The sequence below is a fragment of the Mesoplodon densirostris genome, chromosome 2, assembly GCF_025265405.1.
Source record: "Mesoplodon densirostris isolate mMesDen1 chromosome 2, mMesDen1 primary haplotype, whole genome shotgun sequence".
Lineage (NCBI taxonomy): Eukaryota > Metazoa > Chordata > Mammalia > Artiodactyla > Ziphiidae > Mesoplodon > Mesoplodon densirostris.
The window spans coordinates 17,606,002-17,628,073 of record NC_082662.1 but is presented as its reverse complement, the minus strand read 5'-3'; the positions used below and the strand labels follow the sequence as shown (position 1 = coordinate 17,628,073).

Genomic DNA, 22,072 nt, shown 5'->3' with positions numbered 1-22,072 from the left:
GGAAATGCATTATAAATAAATAAAGGGTGTCATTAAGTATGGGAACTTTGTAATCAAATTCCAGCTCCACAACCTGAGGGACCTTGGGCACTCACATCACCTCCTGCACCCTTGGCTTCATCATCTAGAAATGTGGATGATGGAGGCCTACTTCCTAGTGAGGATTAAATGAACTGAATGCATACAAGCATCAAGCACAGAGATTGGCAGATGGTAAATGATCAATATTCATTGTTAGGATTAGTATCATTATTGGGACTTTGATTCTAATTGAGGAAAGAGGAGCAAACTTGGGGAACTCTGTATACTCCCAATATCAGGTGTAATCTTGAGTCTGGTACCCAGGCTTGACAATTAGGAATGGAAAAATCACAATCATCTAGGCTGAAGCTCTGTGAGGGCAACCACTAAATTCTTAGGACCTAGTACAGTGCCTGGCTCAGACTCAATGCTTATTGAGTGAATGAATGGAGGAACAGCTACAATGGGCCAGGGTGGGCAGTTGTTTGTGGGTGCCATGCAGCAAGGGTGTCCCGGTGCCCTTGAAGGCCTTCCTGCCGTGGGTTTCAGGGCACAGAGGCAGTCTTCTTTAATCCTCATGGCAACCCCAGAGTGGACTGTCTCCCATTTTACAGATAAGAAAATGGAGAGGCAGAGACACAAAGGACTTTGTCCAAAGTCATCCAGGTAATGAGCGGTGAAGTCCCCAGGTCAGCAGGAGACCCCTTTCTCCCCGTCCAACCCCACCTGTGCTCCTGGGCCCTGAGTCCAGTTCTTCCCAGAGAAATGATCTTATTTCAGTCTCTTCCTCACTGACCCCAAAGACTCAGTCCTGTCCTCAGAAATATTTGGAAAGTTTTATTTAAATGTTTTGTGTTCCCTTTTAACCAACATCAAAAAGAGAAAAATTTTGGGCTGTTCCAAACAGGAGAGTCACTTCAGAGAGGAGCTGGCACGTGTGTTCAGAGCTGGGAAGTGTCTGCTTTGCCAGGCTGCCCTTCCCAGCCTGGGCCACCCTGGGCTGGACGGCCAGTCCCAGGAGCTGACTTCCTGGGAGCCCCAGGCGGCCTTGGAATGAGTGAGTGAGCAAACCCCCATCCTGAGGAGGAGGACTTGGTCTCCCCTGCAGTTAGGACTGGGCTTGGGGACACGGACATGAGTCTGGTGGGCCTGGTGGGTTCCAGAGGGAAGGAGAGGGGAGTGGGAGGGATGTTCCGGAATGTTCTGTAGAAGCTCCAAGGCCTCTGGGTCTGGAGAAATATGTCTGCTAGAAAAATAAGATGCTTTGAGAAGTTCTGCAGTCTATGCTCTCTGCCTGCCCAAGAGAAACCTACCCTGTTGGCCAAAGGGGCAGCGGGTGGGGGCAGAGGCTGGAGGCCAGCAACTGGTGGAGGTTTCCAGAGGGGAGCGAGGTGGGCAGCAGGCAGACTTTGGTTTCCTGGGTCCCCTTTCTGGCAGCTGCAGAGGCTGTGGAGGCCTCTGCCTCCCGCCCCTTGAGGTGTGGGCTGCCGGGGAATGGGCAGCACTGGGAGAGGGAGGCCAGCCATCTGTCGTGGGCTGGTAGATGCCCAGGCCCTGGGCTCTCAGAACAGGATGGCCAGGGGGAGCAGGGCCAGCAGGAACAGCAGAGGACCTGGGGAGGGGCTGCCTGACAAGCTGGCAGAGGCACAGTGGTCGCGGTTGGCACCGATGCAGGCTGCATAAGCCATCACGTGGGGGATGTAGTTCTGCTCGTGGACGCCGTGCAGCAGGTGTGCCATGGGGCCCTTGGCGAAGACGGCTACGTCCTCCCCGCCATGGGTCTCGTGGCGCAGGGGCACGGCGGACTGTGCCTGGTAGTTGTTGTGAGCTGCGGGCCAGAAGAAACACTTGCTGAGAGCCTACCAGGGGCCTGGCACTATGCAGTAGCTTCCCTGTGCCCCTTCCAGGTTGGCTTGAATGCCCCTATTTTATAGAAGAGGAAACTGAGGCTCACTGGAGGGAAGTCATTTCGCACCAGGCCACAGGATTTGGGCCCGAGTCTGTTCTGACACAGAAGCCTGCACTCTCAACCCTCAGACCTCATCCGATTAGAATGAGGATTAGAAGGGAAGAGTCAACCCAGGAGAGCCTCTTACCATTGGCTGTGCCATTAGGCCCCCAGGGACCCCTGGGGACATCATGAACAAACATCCAACAATATGGAATTGGATAAGCAGACTGGGAAGACTCACACACTGGAATATTATACAGCCAGTAAAAATGACAGTGTAACATAGCAAGCACCTGCACGTGCCAGGCACCATGCTAAGCTCATCAGATCTATCTAGTCCTTTAGACAAACTTAGGAGGTAGATATGGAGGAAACGGAAGCTGAGGAAGGTGAAGTTATTTGCCCAAGGTCACAGAGCTGCTAGATTTTAGGAGGGATTTAAATTAATGTTGTTCTGACTCAAGTCCTGGCTATTCTGAGACAAACCACTCCCCCAGCCTTAACCACAGGACTACACGGTTTCCAAGCTCATCCCTAAAGGGGTGCCCTGTCCCCTCCCAGCTCTGGGCCTTGCAGTCTTACCGTAGTCCACCATGGAGACATTCTCTCGCTCACCACCCACCACCTTGTAGCCAGGCCCGTTGCCGTACAGGATGGAAGTGAAAGGCTTCTTGTCTGTGTCACTCACCATGGGAGCCAGACCTGCACAGGGAGGCACTGGTCCAGGGGTCATGTTGGAGTACAGTCCCCAGCCCCCAGCTTGGCAACCCCTGGGTCCCGTTTCAAGGAAGCCGCCTTCCAAACCCAATTTATTTCCAACCAGCCATCCTTCAGTTTTCACTGTGCCCACATCCTCCCATCTGTTGGTCTGTCTTTCCATCCTTCCATCCATCCATCCATCCTCTCCTCTCCCCTGTCCATTAATCCATTCTCCTCATTTTTCTACCCATCCATCATCCAGGTGGCCACCCATACACCCACCCAGGCATCACTTCACTCCATCCCCCATCATGTGTTCCCCCACCTGTCAGTGACTTCTCCTCCCTACCCAATTCTGAGTCTCACACGTGCCAGGCCCTGGGCTTGCCAGATCTCCCACCCCACTCCTGCTCCCAGAGGGAAGACCTTGGGAGTGCCCAGTGCCCACCCCAATGGAGGCCCACCTACCAAAAATAGAGTTGCCACGGGGGGTGTACCCGCCAAAGGTAAAGACGTGGGAGTGGTCAGCGGTGACAACGGTCAGCGTGTCTTCCACGGAGGTCATGGTGCCTGCCTGCCCGATTGCCCGGTCCATCTCCACCGCCTCGTGCAGTGCCTGCTTGGCTTTGCCCTCGTGGTGCCCGTGGTCAATCCTTCCCCCTTGGGACACCAAGGCAAAGGCCTCCAGTGAGGGGGCGGGGAAGGAGATCTGACCCCCAATTCCTAGCCCATGATGGCCAGGGGATTCCCCTGGGCCAGGCACCACACCAGGCATTTGACACAGCCATTCGACCTTCACAGTACCTCAGAAGGCGAGTTGTTGGACCCCAGGCCCACGCATGAGAGTGCAAAGCCAGGGTTTAAAGCAGATCCACCACCCCACTCTGCTCCCAGCACTGCTTCTTCAGCTGCTTGGTGGCCCTGAAGACCTCGGAGAGGTAGGGAAGGGACCCAACACGCCTGAATGGCTACCAGGTGCCAGGCATCATAAGCTGATGTCTTGTTTCCCTTTCACAACAACCGTGGGCAGAGATGGGTATGATTAGCCCCGTTTACAGATGGGAGCACCTGAGGCCGGGAGTGGGAAGTGATGTGTCCAAGGTGGGATCTGCTAGGATTTGAATTCAGGTGTGACTCACTGTAAAGCCCTGTTTTTCCATCTCCGCTTTGAATACATCCCCTCCGAGGGTAAAGCACGCTCCTAAAGGGGAAAAACCCTCCATGCCTGGGCAGAGCCCACAGCAGCCTTCCACAAAGGCCTGGGGAAGCCTGCACCTCATGCCACCTCCCCCAGATGAGCACAGGAGGCCTGGCGCTCAGCCTGGATTAAAGGTCACGGCTAAGGCTGTGTGACTTCAGAGAACACCTTCCATCTCAAACAGGAAGACGATGCCTGGTGGACACTCCCAACTCTGAGGGTCCTGAGCCTGGGCGCCTGGCCGCCATCCTTCCTGCGAGCCTGGGCCTCACCACTCTGGCCCGGCAGGCTGGCAGGGTGGGTCCCTCCTTTGTTGTGGCTCTGGGAGCAGCTGGTCTGGCAGGCCTAGTCTTGGCCCCGCTCACAAAGAGTACCGCTCCCGGGGGAGCCCGTGCTCACCACCACTGGTTCCTGGCTGGTTCTTCGGCATCAGAGGCCCGTTCAGGGCCAGGCCGAGACCGCCGTGCTTGAGTGGGAACCCCGGGGCTTGGCAAGAAAGCCGCCGAGTTGGGCTGGCGGCCGCTGGCCTCTGGAGGGTGGAGGGGCCTGAGCGTGTGCGTGTGTGCGGTGAGAGGATGTGTGCAAATACGTCCGTGTGTGTGTGTCCATTTAGAACATGGAAGACAATAGTTGTTAGAACCTTGGAAGATTCCAGAAACTATCATTTCCTTTCACTTCCTATTGTGATTGACGTCGCTACTGTGTAGTCATAATAATGATAATAACAGAAACGTCAAGGATTTATTCTCTTTTGGGCCCTGTTCCAAGTACATTATGTCTCTGAACTCAATGGATGCTAATAGCCCTTCTTGGAGAGGGGGACTATTTTTGGCCTCATTTTACAGAAAGGTACAGGTAGAGGTCACAGAGGCAGTGGGGGGCAGCATCAGGACAATGACTCCAGGCCCCCACAACAGTGCGGGGACACCCCCGGAATGTCGGCATACAGCACCACTGCCTCCTGAAGGGTCTGGCTCTCCCAACCCAGGGGACCCCAGGATATACCAGGGCCCACCCTGGGCCTTCTCCTCGCTGACCTTGTTCCCACACGGGCCCAGTAACATCAGAGGTCTGCTGTCCAGCTGCGAGGGTTCCTACAGACCGAGGACCCTGGGCCGGCGTCCTACAGAGGAGGACCCTGGGCCAGCGTCCTTGGGCCCAGCCAGGCAGCTGCTAAGAGCACGTTTGTCTACCGGGGCCTGCTGATTTGTCTTTTGGGAGGAATGAAGCTGAGGGGCCTGTGCACCCCTCCAGAGCCAGGCCTTAGGGAGGTATTTCCAAAAGGAAGAAACTTGCCTCCTCTCTCAGGAAGCCTTCCTGGACTAGTAAGCCAGATGCGCCATCTCCATGCCCAGAGGAGAGCCGCTTGTTGGGCTGGGAACTTCAGCACCGCCCCCTTTCCCCCCACTCCCTCCACAACCCATCTCCCTAAAGGAATCTCCCTGCTCATCCCCAAACTGGACAGTTCTCTCTGAGAGCTGGACCGCTCTACCCCTGAACCCATCTGGAAGCTCCCAGGGAAGTGGCCCTGCAGTCAGGCCCTGGACCCCTACCTTCCACCAGCAAGAAGAAGCCTTTGGGGTTCTTGCTCAGGATCTTGATGGCCATCTCCACCATCTCGGAGAGTGAAGGGTCAGTCACGTTGTTCCTGTTGAGCTCATACTGCATGTCCCCTGGCTCAAAGAGACCTGAGGAAGACCCGGGAGGATGTGGGTGTCTCAGGGAGCACAGGCTCCCCACACACAGCTTGGGGGTAAAGTGGGGGGATGGAAGCTCATCTGGGTGGCTCTTGCGGGCCTGACTTGTGCCAGGTGCTTTGGGCGTGCTTCCTCCTTTCATCTTAGCCACGCCATGGTGAGAGGGACTACCGCGTCCATTTCACAGAGGAGGAGACTGAGCCTCAGGTGTTTAGTACCTTGCTATTTTCAGCTGCTAAGTGGGAGACCTGGGATTGCGATCCATCAGCCCACCCTGAGCCCATAGAGCCCTGGACATGGCAGAGGACTGTGTCCTGGCCTCAACAAGGCAGCCTGGGTGTGTATTTACATGTCATTTACAGGTCAGGCTTGAAGGGCTCAGTGCCCTGTGCAGTGAAACAGAAGAAGGGTTGGGGTCACTGTCCCTTCTGTTCACCGAGCTCCGTTTTTTCCCTTGTGAAGTAAGGAGAGTGATCCATTTCTTACCCATGTCACACGATTCCACAGGTACTGGGTTGGTGTTTCCAGTTCTGGATGTCCTTCCAGAACACCTTGCCCTTCCATGAGTGCATGCAGCCAAGCAAGAGCTCCAATTAACAGAGTGCTTACTCTGTGCCACACGCTGTCCTATGTGCTTTGGAAGCACTTAGGGGCCAGTCTCTGAGATGGTGCCCAATAATCCTCCCTCCTGGAATTCATGCCCGTGTGTGCCCCTCCCTCACTGACTAGGGCTAGCCGGTGTATCCAACAGAACACTGTAGAAATGATGGTGTGTGACTTCCAGGCCAGGGCATAACACATTGTGGCCTCGGCCTTGCATACTCTTACATTTCTGGGGGAAGCCAGCTGCCACGTTGTAAGGACACTCAAGCAACTCAGTGGAGAGATTCATGTGGCAAGGAGCTGAGGCCTCCTGCCAACAGCCTGCACCAAGTTATGAGCCATATGAGTGGGCCACCTCGGAAGCCCCAGCCCCAGACAAGTCTTCAGATGACTGCAAGCTCACGAGAGACCCAGCTAAATCACTCGCAAGCTCCTGACCCAGAGGAACTGTGAAGGAATAAACTGTTCAACAATCATTATAAATAAAACAACTTTACAGTTGTTTTAAACTGTAAAGTTTTGGGATAATTTGTTATGCAGCAACAGGTAACATATATTAGCTCACTTAATCCTCATGACAACCCTGAGGTAGGCCCTACTGTTATCCCCATTTTATGGAGGATTCATTATCCTTATTTTATAGAAAACTGTGGCACAGAGAGGAGAAATCACTTGCCCAAGGTTGCACAGCTCATGGGTGGTAGGAGCTGGATTTGAACCCAGCACTCTGGCTCTAAGATCCATGAACAGAACTTTCTTGCTCCATGGGTACATGCATAACTACACAGCCAGTGTGGGGTATGGGGTGTGCGCTGTGTGACCCAGGCAAGTAGAGAGCTGTGTGTGTATCTGAGGGATCCTCCAGGTGCCCAGCTCTAAGCCCATAATTTCCAGTGACACACCCAGGACCCAGGGGCTGTGCTCCTTGAGGAAGATTTGCAGGAGGTTTTGCCACCACTTGCTTGGCCCAATAGCCAGAAGGGAAAGAGGACCCAGATGTCTGCATGGTGGCACTCAGGGTCTCATTCCACCTGGCCTGGAGCCACCCCCAGGCCCCACACCTGTTTCCCACTCCCTGGGGAAATGGGGGCACCCCCCCACCCAGTCAAGACCACTGGCGACAATCTAGCTGGCTTCTGCCTTGGCAATACAGCAGGGCTGGCTCTGGGTCCCCTTGCTCCTCAGTCTAGGATCTGTTTAAGTCCCAGCTCCAGCCAGGGTTCAAACTCACCTGGGCCCTAATTCTAACTGGCTGTGTGGCATGCCAGAAGTCGTTTCCTTTCTCTGAGCTTTGTTTCCGTTTGTGCTCAATGGAGCTATTCACCCTGCACAACCAGCAGATTTCAGGTCTAATTCTATGAACCAGAAGCCCTCCCTCACCCCTCCCAGACCCTGGAGCCTGAGGGCAAAGGTCCCTAAGTAGCGGGGGCAGCCTGGGACCACGTCCCCGGGGCACCCAGCTGGATGCCCACTCCACCCCCCTCCACTTACCCAAGAGGTAGTCCACGGTGTAGGGGTCGAGGGCCAGGAGTTCGGTGCGGTTCCAGATATAGTGAGAGTGCTGGGAAGGAGGGCGGTGTCAGCCATGCGGGGCTGGGGAAGTCGGAAGGACTGACCCCAGCTGGTCTCAGAGTCTGCGGCATGTACTGCTTCTCTTCAGTCATTTAAAATCCCTCCCCAAAGACCTACCATCCCTGCCTTCAAGAAATGGCAAATAGGGCTTCCCTGGTGGTGCAGTGGTTGAGGATCCGCCTGCCGATGCAGGGGACACGGGTTCGTGCCCCGGTCCGGGAAGATCCCACATGCTGCGGAGCGGCTGGGCCCGTGAGCCATGGCCACTGACCCTGCGCGTCCAGAGCCTGTGCTCCGCAACGGGAGAGGCCGCAACAGTGAGAGGCCCGCGTACCGCAAAAAAAAAAAAAAAAAAAAAAAAAAAGAAATGGCAAATAAATGGGAAATTTTAATGCAGGGAGATGAGAATTTGGAGACCAGAGACCACTGTGAGCCTTGAGGCAGGATCAGAGAGCTTCCTGATGCCCTAATGGGGCCTTGAAGGACAAGCAGGAATTGATCAGCCTGGGGTCAGGAAGTAGGGTTCCAAGCACGGGGAGGGATCAGGGAGCAAAGAGGGAGGCACAGACCACAGGCGGCCTGAGTGCCCGCTGAGAGGTATGGGCTCTGTGTCTTCGGAGAGCTGTGGAGAGCCAGGGAGGAAGCAAAGCCCTAGCTCTGCGCTGGGGACCCCATCCAAGGGGGAGATAAAGGAAGTGCTGTTTCCCCAGGGCAGAGAGGCCATGGGAAGGGGCTGGCCAGCCTGCCTGGTGATGGCACCATTCAGGCCTAGACTGGGGGGTCCCGAACCACCAGGAATCAGCTGTGTGTCCGTTAGAGAGCCCCTTGCCTTCTCTGGCCAATGGCATTGGGATCAGAGGTTTCTGAACCTCAGGGGCTGCTCTGGGAAGCAGGGTGGGAAGGCTAAGAAAGTGGAGCTCCCCTCCTTCACTGAGATGATTCTCCTATGTCATGTCATTTGTCCCTCACATCACCCATACAAGGTAGGTCCTGTATTCTCATTTTACGGATGAGGACACTGAGACACACAGATTAACCCACACTAAGGCATGATTTGCGAAGAATGTGTGGCTTATCTGAAACCTCAGTGATACCCTGTTCGGTCCAGTGATGTGGGCGTCTCTCTCCCTCTTGGTGTCTAGACTGAGCTCCAGGGTAAGCCCCCTGCCTGGGCAAGAAGAATTATAAGCTCTGGTCCCATGTTCCAGGTAGAGAAACTGAGGCTGGGAGTGGCAGTGTCTCTCTGACTCGGGCTGGGATGGGGCTCTGGTCCAGCCTGAGCTGACTCAGGAGTGGGAAAGGTTCAAAGCAGCTCAGTCCCACCCCTACCAGCCCCGGGGGGCTGTTCCCCAGCCCCTACCCCCCACCTCGCTCTTGGCCCAGCCCTATCCCACAAGGCCTCCCCGGGGGCCAGTGCTGGAACCCTCAGAAACCCAACCCCAGAGTGACATCAAAGTGGCTGCTAGGCTGCTTCCCACTGTCTTCAGCCCTGACCGCAGTCATTTCCAGACCCCAGCTGTCCCAGGCCCAGCGGCCGGCAGACGGATTTTAAGGGCCAGAGCTGCTCCAGGGAGCCAGCGCCCAGGTCTTCCCACGCTCCAGCAGGCCAGCACGTGCCCAGCCCGGCCCCTCCCTGCCACCTCTGCCTGCAAGACCCTCCCAATATTGCCTCCTCCCCCTCCTCCCCCTTGTCAGGGCTTCTCAGCCCCACCCTTGTGGTCTGTCCCCTCTGGGTTCCCGTAGCTCCTGGGCGTCTCCCATCCAAGCACACAGCATTCCACGTTTCCTTAACTATCTGACTAATCCTTTGGGCCTCATGCCTAGCCAGGGGCCCTGCACACAGTAGGGTACAGGTGGACTGAATGTCTTTGCCCTGCACACAGTAGGGGTACAGGTGGACTGAATGTCTTTGCCCTGCACACAGTAGGGGTGCAGGTGGACTGAATGTCTCTGCAGGTTATTCCTTGGCCCACCTTCCTCCTTACTGCCCGAAGGTATTTCACTGTGGTCTTGAAGGAAGGAATTGATGGGCACCTACTATGTGCCATTCATATATCTGTAAGGCCCTTGGAGCCCGTTGAGGTAAGAATTATGACCCCATTCTACAGAAATGAACACGGATTCAGAGAGGGCTCCCGCAGCCCTGCCCACTGCAGGCGTACCCTGCAGCCATCAGGCCCCCTGACAGGCTACCTTGTGTTTCGGTTTGAAGCTCTTCCAGATGTCGATGAGGTTCAGGCCGTCCAGCCTCGTGCCCCTGGCCTTCTCGTCCATCTCATACTCCACATCGGTTCTATTCTTGGGGAACATGTACTTCCGGCCGCCCCCCATGATCACCTAAAGGGGACACAGCCATGAGGAGCCCAGGGCGCCATGACATCCAGAGGCTCCAGAGGCCCCGCCTGGAGACCTGGGCTCCTGGAGGCCCGGCCGGTGGAGTGGAAGCTTCTCCAGCATGGCGAGTCCTGGCTCCAGTCCACCCTGCCCTCCCTGAGCCTCCACTTCTCCAGCTCGGGGGCAGGGATGAAATCACGAGGCTATTGGGACTGTGATTTGGGCTTCTGGGTGAAATATTGGAGCTAACCTCCCTTATTCCGCTTTCCAGAAGCCCGATGCATAACTTGGGCTTCTGTGAGAATAATACCATTTACAGAGTGTGTGTCAGGTACTAAGGACTTGAGATACATGATCTTATTCAACGTCATACCGAGGCTGTAAGGGAACCCGTGTCACCTGTTTTCCAAATAAAGAAATGGGTGTAGAAATGTGATTTCTTTTCCATAAGGCCACACGGCCAGTGAGGGGCAGAGCCAGGATTCAAACCCGAGGCTCCTCCAGCCCCGGCACCAGGGCCCTGCGGCGTCCATGGAGCTGAGGATGGGGACTCTGAGAGCCTCCTCCCCCCACAGCCAGGGAGGTCTTGGGGCAGCCCAGCTGGCAGCCTGGCAAACAGCGGGCCAGTACCCACGTCTGTGTAGTCACCGCCAGGCTAATTTTACCCACTGTGCTGACCCGCTTGGGCAGACGGACACGGGACTGTTTGTTTTCCTGGGGAGTCCATGTTTGAAGTCCTGGCTATTTTTAAAATGGGGGCCAAGAGCATAATAGCCGCCGCCTGCAGTGACCACCACACCGGTGTCCTCCTGTCACCGTGGGCGTCAGCCCAGGCCACTGCCCCTGGCTGACACCTTGGGAGAGCAGACCCAGTGACGGCTGGCCTCAGATCCACTGTCCTGGGACTGGCATTTCATGGGCATCTTTCTCAACCTTCCATTCCAGCTCCCTCCTCAGAACCCAGGCTCCACAGGGTGGAGGGGGAGCCAGGAGTCCAGGCCGGTGGTACAGGTGGTACAGGTGAGGGGTACACGCTGGCCCCAGGACCAGCCTGGATCCTGGGGAACCAGAAAGAGCTCTGAAGTCAGACCTGGGTTTGAATCTTGACTTTACTGCATCTTGACCAAGGGCTTGTCACTTAAGCTCTCTGCACCTCAGTTTCCTCAACTATAAAATGGAAGTAACGCCCACGCACAGGACTGTCCCAGCCACTGGACTGTCCCAGGAGGAAATGCAGTGACGCAGTGCAGTCCCGGCACCTGGGGCTGGCCTCCCGTGGAAGGTATTCTCAACGGCCAGAAGTAGTAGAGATCCAAGTAGTTCCAAGTTCCTCACTGCCAGCTCCAGCCAGGAGCTCTGGGGGCAGGGCAGGCTGTTAAAAAAGGAGAAGGGGACCCAGGGTCACGGGCCCCCCGCCCCCACAAATGGTTCCCACAGAACCTGACCCCTTGGCATTTTCAGAATGGAAAATGAAGCCCCCAATCTTCTTGCCTAGAGCCTCATCATTTCCAGCCCCAGCAGGCACTTCACACACTCATTAAACTCCCAAATAACAGACTTGCTGTTTGGCTTTGGGGTTTGGGTTTGTGTCTTTCATTTTGCTTTTTCTCTTTCTTTTTTTCTTTTTTTTTTTAGCAAAAGATATTTATTTTCAGGGCGGACACCAGGATTTTTGTTTCATGTACGGCCTGGGGGCTGGGGGGCTTTGGAGTGGTGCTGATGCAGGGGCAGAGGGGAGAGAGGAGGACGAGGACCCTGAGAGAGGAAAGGGAGGAGGGGCGGTCCTCACAGCTGCTCCACCTCCCCACTCACACCCTAGCTCATCCCCCAGTGGCCTCTGCGGCTTACCACCCCCCTAAACCCAGTTCACACCCCTCCCCCCCAGCCCCCACCCCAGAAACCTTCCTTTAAGCTCCTGTCCCCTTCTCAGACTGTTGCTGCCAAATCTCTCTCAAGAGCAGCCCCGTAATTACACCCTGTGCTTGTACAACAAATGTTCTCACGTCCATGACCTCATCTCAGCCTCCAGCGGCCCTGCGAGGGGGCAGGTGGGGCTCTCTGCCCCTGTTGCACAGGTGGGGACACTGAGGCTTGGGGAGGGGAAGCGACTTGTCCCAGGAGGTGAGTCGGGTTCAGGCAAAGTCAGAACGGTGGCTTTGCCTGAGACGGTCAATTGCTAGGAGCGATCAACGGGACTCCGTGTCCTGAGAGGGGCAACTCAGTCCACAGCTCAGAAAAATGAGGGGCTGGAAGAGGGGCCAGGTGGCACTTAGAAATTGGGGGGATGAGGGGCTTCCCTGGTGGCGCAGTGGTTGAGAGTCCGCCTGCCGATGCAGGGGACACGGGTTCGTGCCCCGGTCCAGGAAGATCCCACATGCCGCGGAGCAGCTGGGCCCGTGAGCCATGGCCGCTGAGCCTGCGCGTCCGGAGCCTGTGCTCCGCAACGGGAGAGGCCACAGCAGTGAGAGGCCCACATACTGCAAAAAAAAAAAAAAGAAAAAAAAAAAGAAATTGGGGGGATGGCATGGGGGGCAGAGGGTGGGTCTTGGAGCCAGGAAGTTTGTCTGGTGGGGTTAGAAACAGAAGTAAGGGGTAGGAGGGACCTGGGGGCTCTCTGAGCCTCACTGAACCCCCATTCTAGGCTTGGGGGCCAAAGTCCCCTCACTCCCTCACCAGCCCCTGGCAGTAGGTAACAAGAGTCTGAAAAGGGAACAAGCCAGAGGTTCTCATTTAAGAACAGAGAGTAGGGACCCATCTGAACATCAGGTGGACAATGCTGGAGTGCACATGTGCTAAGCCTGCTCTGTATGTCAAAGCTGGTGTTTCAGGGCAGGGACATGTGGCTGCTCGTGCATAAATGCTACCACTTTCTGAGCACTCACTCGGCATTGGGCCCAGGGCTAAACTCTACAGGGGTTATTTTATTTAGATCTTGCAATGGGCTTATAAGGTAGGTACATTTCACAAAAGGGTTGTAGAAGGGAAGGCTCAGAGAGGTTAAGTAACTGACCCAAGGTCACACAGCTAGCAAACAGCAGGGCAAGGATTGGAACCCAAGTTTTAAAAGTAAGAGCTCGGGCTAACCACGGCCCATACCACCTTTTCTCTGGGCATGCTGCCTGAGTGCACGGACGCGTGCCTGTCTGTGCATGTGGGAATGTACAGGGAAGGTACTCCCCTGAGATGGCACTGTGTCACCCCCACGCTCCAGTGCAGCGCCAGTTTCCAATTTACAGAATAATCCCTGGGCGCCTCGTTCTTGAGGTGTGATGGCGGCCACATCAGGATTCATCCCTCAGCACCCCCGCGGAGAAATCCTACAGTGCCTCCCTGCCCCAACCGCAAATCCCCTAATGGGCTGGGAGCCCTCCCAGGTGTGTAGGGAGCCAGGCCAAACTGCTTTTCCCGGGCCAGTCTAGGCCTGAGGCCTCGGACCCACGAGCCCCTACTCTGGCTGCACTCCCGCACTCGCCTCGATGTCCCTGACGTTGTGCATGAGCTGGTAGGCGATGTCCTTGCAGCCCTGGCTCAGGGCCTCCGGGGGCATCTCGTTGTCCGAGTACCAGTCCCGGTCAGCAGAGTGGGCGTAGGCGGCGCTGGGGGTGGCGTGGTTCACTCGCGTAGTGGTCACGATGCCCACGGATTTCCCTGGGGTGTGGGAGAGGAGGTGTTGGCTTCGTCTGGAAATGGGCGTGTCCAAGCTGTCTTCCCCCTCCCTCTCCTAGCTAAAGCCAGGTCAGTTCTGCTGCCTGCCTGGGCCCCAGTCTCCCCATCCGTACTAAAGGTGGGGTTGGTGGCTTCCAAATATCCGGGCAGCTCAGATACTCTGCCTCTGTGACCCTCCCCCATCCTGAGGGCCCTTGAGCTGTGAACACCTGGGCTGGAGCCCTCTCCTCCACCAAGGACCCTGCAGAGCCCTACCCTGCAGGAAGCCCCCCGCGCGGCTGCCCTGCAGGAACACAAGGGCCCCTCCGAAGGGCTCTCAGGTGGAGTGTGGTTCTGTCACCTATGTCAGCCGGCCTCATAGCCTGACTCCAAAGTCCCTGGGGGCACGTGCCAGGGCCTCCCAATTCCCAGGAGGAAGGGAGAAGGGGGAGACATTTACTGGACTCCCACAGGAACAGTGCTGGGCTCGTCCCTGACCTTCCTCACACTAAACCTGGGAGGGGGCTATGTTTTCATGCCCATTTCATAGTCAAAGGAATAGACTCAGGGAAATGAGCCGGGAGCAAACGCACACCTGAGTGACGCCCTAAACCACTAGCTTTCGCTGTCATGGAAAGGAATCCATGACTATTTCACAGAGGCCCAGAACCTCAGAGCGGGAAGGGCCCTGGAGAGCATCTTCTTCTACCCTCTCCCCATTGTACGGTTGGAAAGAGGCTCAGACAGGCCACAGAGCCAGGCCCATTCCCCACCAGTCGCCCCACTCACCTGCTTCCTTGGCCCAACGCAGGATGGAGGTGACCTCGTTGCCCTGAGTGGTGTTGCACTCAGTGCGCTGGGTCGCTGCGCTCACTCCCACGGTGCCCTCATTGGCCTTCACCCCGCACAAATAGGCGGTGGCGGTGCCCGCGCTGTCAGGGACCTGAGCGTTGGTGTTGTATGTCTGCAGGCGGGAAAGGAGGGTCAGGAGGTGGCCCGGCCTTGGCCCACTCTGCTGCCCTCCGACCCCCACTCACACCATGGGGCCTGGGCATGAGGGAGACAGAGGCCTCCCGCGGCCTTGGCTGAGCCCTGCTACCCACCGAGGTCCCCCCAGAGCCACAGGATCACCTAGCTGCCTGCTTCCTGCCCACGCCCTGTGCCCTGGCAGCCAGGGTAGCAGGAAGGGGCGGGAATGCAATGTTCCAATATGTGGAGACTCGTTTGGCAGAGAAATGGGGGCTGGGTCAGCTCTCTCTGGGTCTGGGGCTGCAGAAGCCAGGGAGGGGGAGGGGGAGGCAGGTGAGCCGTGGAGAAGGGAGACGGAGGGGGTTCCTGAGGGAGTGAGGGAGGCTGGGGAAGGGGAGGGAAAGTTAGGGGGAGGCAGGATCTAGGATGGGGAAATGGGGACCCCCCCCCACTATTCAGACCTCTGGTCTGAAACTATCTGCCCGTCTCCCTGCCCCACCAGCCTGAGAGCTCCTTGAAGGCCAGAAAACATTACAGTCCCTGCTATTCCCCCAGAAGGGAGCCCAGGGCCTGGCCCAGAGTGTCTAAAGGACTTTATTATGTGACACCACCGCCACCAGCAACTACAACACCGGAAACAAAGCTACCACTTTCCATCTGAGCCGCCTTGGGAGAGAACGAACGTAACAGAACCCCATGCAAAGAGTACACACTGCGTGATCCCATGTACGTCAAATACAAAAGCAGGAACAGCTAATCTATGGTGTTAGAAGTCAAGGAGCAAGGACTGGAGGTGGGCGCGGGGGGACCCCTGGCTGCTGTCATGTTCAGTTTCTCAACCTGGATGCTGGTCATACAGACACGTGCAAAGTTTGTGAAAATTCACTCTGTACACCGGTTCACTTCTCTCTATGTATGTCATGCATCAATAGATTTTTTTTTTTTTTTTTTTTTTGCTGTACGCGGGCCTCTCACTGCCGTGGCCTCTCCCGTTGCGGAGCACAGGCTCCGGACACACAGGCCCCGCGGCCATGGCTCGCGGGCCCAGCCGCTCTGCGGCATGTGGGATCCTCCGGGACCGGGGCACGAACCCGCGTCCCCTGCACCGGCAGGCGGACTCTCAACCACTGCGCCACCAGGGAGGCCCCATCAATAGATTTTGAAATCAATGAGCTGAAATCCCCAGAGTCTTGGGAAGCAGCCGCTACTGTCCTCACTTCACAGAGGGGCCACAGAGCCCCCGGGAGGGCTGACCGCATTGCCAGCAGGTTTGAGGGTTCCAGCGAATGCCATTCCCCTGCTCTTTCCTCCTGAGAGGTGGGAGGCTTGGGGCTGGAGCTCACCTTGGAGAGGGCCACGTAGGGAAACTTGTCCATCTCCAGCCTGGTCTCCTCCCCCGGGCTGTGGTGGAGCTGACCCTTGAGGATGCGGGCCGCCGTCACCGTGGAGACGCCCATCCCTGTGGCGGGGGGCGGGGGGCTGGGGTCAGGGGGGCTCAGTCTCTCGGGCTCCCAGCCTCTCCAATCAGCCCTCTTGGGCACCCAGAGCTCCCTAGAGTTAGGTGCCAAGGCAGGCTGAGCAGTGGGCACCAGAGCATGACTGGGTGGCCCCTTTCCTCCTTCCCTCCCGAGACCCTCGGGGTCCCATCCTCTTCAACATGCCCCCAGGGCCCCAGCCTCTACAACACAGCCACCTTCACCTCTGCCTGGCTCCCTGGGCCCCCATCCAGCCCCTCCCTTGGGCCCCCAGGCTTCACCGTCTCCAAGGAACATGATGACATTCTTAGCCACGTTGGTGTTGAGAGTCTGAAGCTTCAGGGCATTTTTCAGGGTCTGCTGAGCTTGGTCTCTCCAGTACTTGGGGTCTTTCTCTTTCTCTGTACCGACAGAGAGGCAGTTATTTGGGAGGGGGTGGGGCAGCTTCCCATCCCCAGCCACTACAGACGCCGACTTCTCACTGCAGAAGGCTGCCTGGACTCGGCAGAGGAAGCAGTCGTTGCCCATCTCAGACAGCCGTCGTGAGATCTGCAAAACCTATGCCAGTCCCATCCTCCAAACGAGCCTGTGGGCCCTGGGTCTTCTACCCACATCTGAGACTGGAAAAACCAAGGCTCAGAGACACCAAGCGACTTGCCCAAGAAGGCTACACGGCCCTGACAGACACTGGCAGAGCTGGGCTTCACTCCAAAGCCCAGGCTCTTTCCTTCCACCCAGCAGAGAGACACTGTGCTAAGGCAGCAAATGAATTGCGCTAGCACAATTAGGAGGGTGATGTTTAACTTATTCAAGAAAACAAACGACTTCCAACTGCAGGAGCCCCCAGATGTATCCAGCCATCAATTATAAACTCTGCTTGGCTTATTCATTAAAGTAGGCTCCGCAGGAACCTGACTTAGCAACAGCTATTTAGCTGTGCTGGAAAGCAAGACTTGCCTGTTGTTTAAGGTATCAAACTTAAAGTAGCCAAGAACAGCCTCACTCCTGTAAGGATAAATTAGCAAAGAAGACGTTCAGTGTCCCTAATCTTGAGAAAAATGGGGAACCAGGAATGCCCCCTCTCTCTCTCTCTCTCATGTCCATGAGTCTAGTCGTCAATTCTCCAGTGGAAAAAACACTCTAGTGCTCGACAGTCCTCAGTTAGAACCGCATCTGTGCCAAGCAGCAGCTGTGTGGACAAGTAAGTTCCCTGGACCTCAGTCTCCTCCCTGTCAGATTCAACTGTTTGTACCTTCCTCTCGGGGTCTTCACGAGGACGGGATTTAGATAAGGCAAGCGACACACCTGACCCACAGGACAGGATCGATGCCCCCCCACCCCAGTAAGTCCTGGAATCCCTTTTTCTTCCAAGCAGAGGCCCAGGATCCCTGTCCACGGGGGTCGGGGTCCCTGCCACCATCTGCTGGTTTGTCTTCTGTACTCGGGCCCCATCAAACCTGCCCATCGAAGTACAGAAGCCTAGAGAGGGGAGCTCCTTGGGGATTCTCTCTTTCAGTGGCCTCCACTGCATGGATGGAAGGCTGAGGCCAGCAGAGGTGGGAGGGTCCTATCCAAGGCCATGTTACACATTCATGGGCTGAAGACAAAGGCCTCATCCCTTGGCCTAGCTCAGGCCCATACTGTGCGGGTGAAGAGCACAGCTCTCCTTTCTTACACATTCACGGTACCCAGGCTCGTGCCAGGTGCCCCATACACGGCAACAGTGCCTTCCCCTCCCCACAGCCTTACAGGGCGGCTACCATTACTTCCTCCACATTGCGGAATGAGGAAACAGGATTCTGAGACTGAGCCGCAGGGGAACAGAAAACCCACACATCTCCATGGCTGTGCTCTGCCTGGGGCAGGTAGCACAGGCAAGGAGACGGAAGGAAGCAGTTCTCCACCTCAAGCCTGGGACCCATCCATGCCCCACTTCTCCCCCTAGAGGTCCCATCCCTACCCTGATCCCTTAGTCCCCCACCTTCACGCTGGCAGCCCCCAGTGCCACATCTCTCTCTGAAGCTCCCCAATTTCAGACCTCACGGGTGGAGGCCCCTGGCTGGAGCCCGGAGAGCCTTGGACCTTCCATCCAGCTGTGCGCCTTTAGGCAAGTTCTGCCACTCAAGTTTCTGCCCCAGAAAAATAGGAGGACATAGCTACTCACAGGCAGTTCTAGGATCAAGTGAGGTAAAGCCTGGGCAAGTGCCCTGAGCCACTGTATTTTTTTAAAAACTTGGGTTTGTTTTATTTCCAAATATAAGCTTTTCTTATAAATTTATTTATTTATTTTTAATTATTTATTTATTTTATTTATTTACTTTTGGGCTGCACTGGGTCTTCGTTGTTGCATGTGGGCTTTCTCTAGTTGTGGCGAGCGGGGGCTACTCTTCGTTGCAGTGTGCAGGCTTCTCATTGCAGTGGCTTCTCTTGTTGCAGAGCATGGGCTCTAGGTGCGCGGGCTTCAGTAGTTGTGGCACATGGGCTCGGTAGTTGTGGCTCACAGGCTCTAGAGCGCAGGCTCAGTAGTTGTGGTGCACGCGCTTAGTTGCTCCACGGCACGTGGGATCTTCCCGGACCAGGGCGGGAACCCATGTCCCCTGCATTGGCAGGAGGATTCTTAACCACTGTGCCACCAAGGAAGTCCTATAAATTTATTTTTTAATTGAAGTATAGTTGACTTACAGTGTTGTGTTAATTTCTGCTGTACAGCAAAGTGACTCAGTTATACACATAGATACGTTCTTTTTCATATTCTTTTCCATTATGGTTTATCCCAGGATATTGAATATAGTTCCCTGTGCTATACAGTAGGACCTTGTTGTTTCTCCATTTTACATGTAACAGTTTGCATCTGCTAACCCCAAACTCCATGGGCTAGTGGTTTTCATCAGGGATCCCACTAGCTCTGGGCAGGTTTCAATCTCCCTCCCGCCTTCCTCCCACATACCACGGTGCCAGGGCTTTGGTCAAGGACCTTCTTTGGCCATTTGGGTGCCATCTGGGTGGTGATGAACTTCTACCCACCTTGCCCTCCCCCTAGCACCTGGCACAGCACCCCCGGGGCTGGGCTGCCATCAGCCTCCCTGGTCCCGTTGCTACTTCGCCAGGTGAGCCCTGTTACCCATTTGCCAGTTCCCTGCTGTGCCTGCTCCCTGAAGGACTGGGACTCTGGCAGAGCCCTTGTTTTTTTCACCAGTGCCATCCCAGGGTCCGAGAAGGGTTCAGTGGGTGTCAAACTGACTTTATTGTCAGAGGACTGGTTTAAGCAATGGTGGCTTTGGACAACTGAGTATCAGGAGGCCATTGTTTTTGGAGACCATTAAATGACACTCAGAAATGCTCGTGCTGTAATGAATGCTACGTGAAGAGTGCTTGTCAGTACGTACTGTATGACTCCATTTATACGAAGCTCAAAACAGGCAAAACTCAGGAGTTAGCCTAGTCACTTCCTCTGGCTTGGGGCAGAGTGGGGTGGGGGCAGTGGTTGGGAGGGGCACAGGAAGGCCCTTGGTGTCCCATGATCAATATTCTTTCTTGATCCGGGTGATGGTTACATGGGTACAAAAATATGTCAAAACTCATCAAGCTATACATTTAAGATTTGTGCACTTTGCTGTAAGTTACACCTAAGTTTTTTTAAAAAGTTAAAGACCATGATGTAACACCATTACACACCCATCAGAATGACTAAAATGAAACATACAAAAAACTGAAGCACTGAATATTTGAAGATTTTTCATTTTGTCACTTTTTCGTCTTCTCACATTTCATCCATCTGCTCACCTTTCACTCAGGCGGGTTGTAAGTGCTGAGAAAGCAGGGACTCGGTCCCAGAGTGACCTTGGGCCCCCAAGGACACAAGCCGAAAGGCATCATGGGATCGCAGAGGGAGCGGTGGCCTGGGAATCTAGCGGCTCAGGTTCAGTCCCCAGGGCTGCTACTGACTTACTGTGTGACCTGGGAGGGCCAGTCCCTTCTCTAAATCCCAATTCCCTCATTTGTTGAAATATATTCTTCCTGCGAGCACCCACTCCCTGCCGGCACTGTGACTGTCCCTTATAATTCCCATAACAGCCCTAAGGAGGAGAGATTATTCTCTCCATTGAACAGATGGAGAAATTAAGGTTCGGGGAGGGCAAGTGGGGACTTCCAGCCACATGATGGACTGAGCCAAGGAGGGCTCCCCTCCTACAACAGACACTAAAATGCTGAAAAAAAAAAACCCGTCAAGAACAGTATATTACTTGAAAAAGGAAGAAAAGGGGGAAGGGAAACCCCCAGGAGGCAGAAATTCAGAGGGTATTCAAAACCAGAAAGGTAAAACAGGAGCTGAGGCTGAAGGACCCTTGCAGTGTCAGACCAAATACAAGTCTAGGCTGAAACTTTTCAGGTACATGTTTTGCCTGGGAGCTATGGAAGGGATAGGGACGGAAAGCCAGTCATAACAATGTGAACTCAACTCTAAATCTGAGCCTGAATTTATAGTGTAAGAACCAAAAACTGAGAAATTGACATAAGTACTCTCATAGAATTCGTTGAAGAATCAAACACAATACTGCACTGTAGAAACACTTTTGTACGAGTTTACAACAGGAAACAAAAACAAAACAACAACAACAAAAAAACTGTTGAAGGTGAGTTTACAAGCAAGAATTACAAAATATAAGGAAATGTACTATCATGAGGGAGAGTTAAGCAGACGAAACCAACAGGAGACTTAACATACCGTGACTTGGAAGAGTTTATAGAATAAGTTCTATTTCAGATTCTTTGAGGTAAGAGAGAATAGAAACCCCAATTAAAGAATAATATAAAGGGAAAAAGAGTGACCTTTCCAACACTAGCACAGGTAGAGGCTGGGATTTCCTGCTCTGAACATTTGTTTCCGGCTCTTAAATACTTTGGATGGTTCTATGACCCTGAACACAGACACTGCCCTCATCCTATCCTACCTGCACCATGTCTCCCCCTCCCTCCACCCTTGCCCCCAAACCTACCTGGCACTAAGGAGTTGGTAAGGCAGGTGCCAATGGCCAGGACTAAGAATGGTGAAATCATGGTGCGCTCCAAGACCTGCTTTATCTCTGGAGCCCAGAGGTATGATGGATATGGGTGGGAAGGGTGGGCTGCCAGTGGTCAGTAGTTAATAGATGTTCCAATCCTAGAAAAAAAAAAAAAAAAAAGACATGAAGGTCACAGCTCCAGAGTTCATTTGTTCATCACTTATTTATTCGTTGATTCATTCATTATTCACCTATTACAAGAGACTAGGCATTTAGATGCAAAACCTAGGTGGTCCCTCCCTCAAGAAGCTTCATCACATAAACAGTTGTATAGGCATAAATGAGTTCTATGTTTCAAAGTGGTTCCTTCTCCTTTCCCAAGTGAATTCCCACTTTCAATCCACCTGAAGCCCAGAACCCACCAGAGTTCACTTTCTGTGTAGTGCTTCTCAAACTGCAGCATGCATCAGAATCTTTTAGAGGGATTGCTGAAACAGATTCCAGTACCCTCCGCCCCTCACCCAGAGACTCCAACTGCATTTCTAACAAGCTCCCAGGTGCTGCAGCTACTGCTGCTGCTGGTTCGTGGACCCCCCTTTGAGAAGCACTGTTCTAGAACATCAGCCTTTAGCCTTGAATTACCCATGCCCCAAGCACATCAGAGACAAAACAAAGAGTCCACCTTTTCTTACAGGGACACCTACATTTGCTCTTACGGGACAACTATATGTGCTACGTTCTACAGCTTGTCACTGATGGCGAGAGATATAAAAACTATAGGAGGGACATACAGGAAAAGATTGTCTTATAAGTGTGGCCATTTCTGGGCAGTGACCTTTTAGATGACTTGTTATTTTTTCATTGTCTTTTTTGCATTTTCTAAATTTTCCTTCTGTGTTGAGATG

General features: G+C 54.6%; 1 protein-coding gene across 1 annotated transcript; it reads right to left on the bottom strand.

The window, feature by feature from the left end:
- Nucleotides 1-1,583: 1,583 nt before the first annotated feature.
- Nucleotides 1,584-21,320, bottom strand: ALPL (alkaline phosphatase, biomineralization associated). The gene is made up of 11 exons (XM_060080601.1): nt 21,162-21,320; nt 16,446-16,565; nt 16,033-16,148; nt 14,510-14,684; nt 13,548-13,723; nt 9,935-10,078; nt 7,661-7,730; nt 5,423-5,557; nt 3,140-3,331; nt 2,555-2,674; nt 1,584-1,849 (listed from the first exon to the last, which is right to left on the bottom strand). Exons 1-11 carry the CDS (start codon nt 21,220-21,222, stop codon nt 1,584-1,586), a joined length of 1,575 nt encoding a protein of 524 aa, XP_059936584.1. The 5' UTR covers nt 21,223-21,320.
- Nucleotides 21,321-22,072: the final 752 nt, after the last annotated feature.

Bases quoted from the DNA above. Each gene is read 5' to 3' on its own strand.
- ALPL (XM_060080601.1), bottom strand. From the start codon at position 21,222: ATGATTTCACCATTCTTAGTCCTGGCCATTGGCACCTGCCTTACCAAC. The intron at 7,731-9,934 runs GTAGCCTGTCAG...CCTCCTTCCCAG, and splicing joins GCTTCAAACCGAAACACAAG to CACTCTCACTATATCTGGAA. The intron at 2,675-3,139 runs GTAGGTGGGCCT...CTCCCTGTGCAG, and splicing joins CCGTGGCAACTCTATTTTTG to GTCTGGCTCCCATGGTGAGT.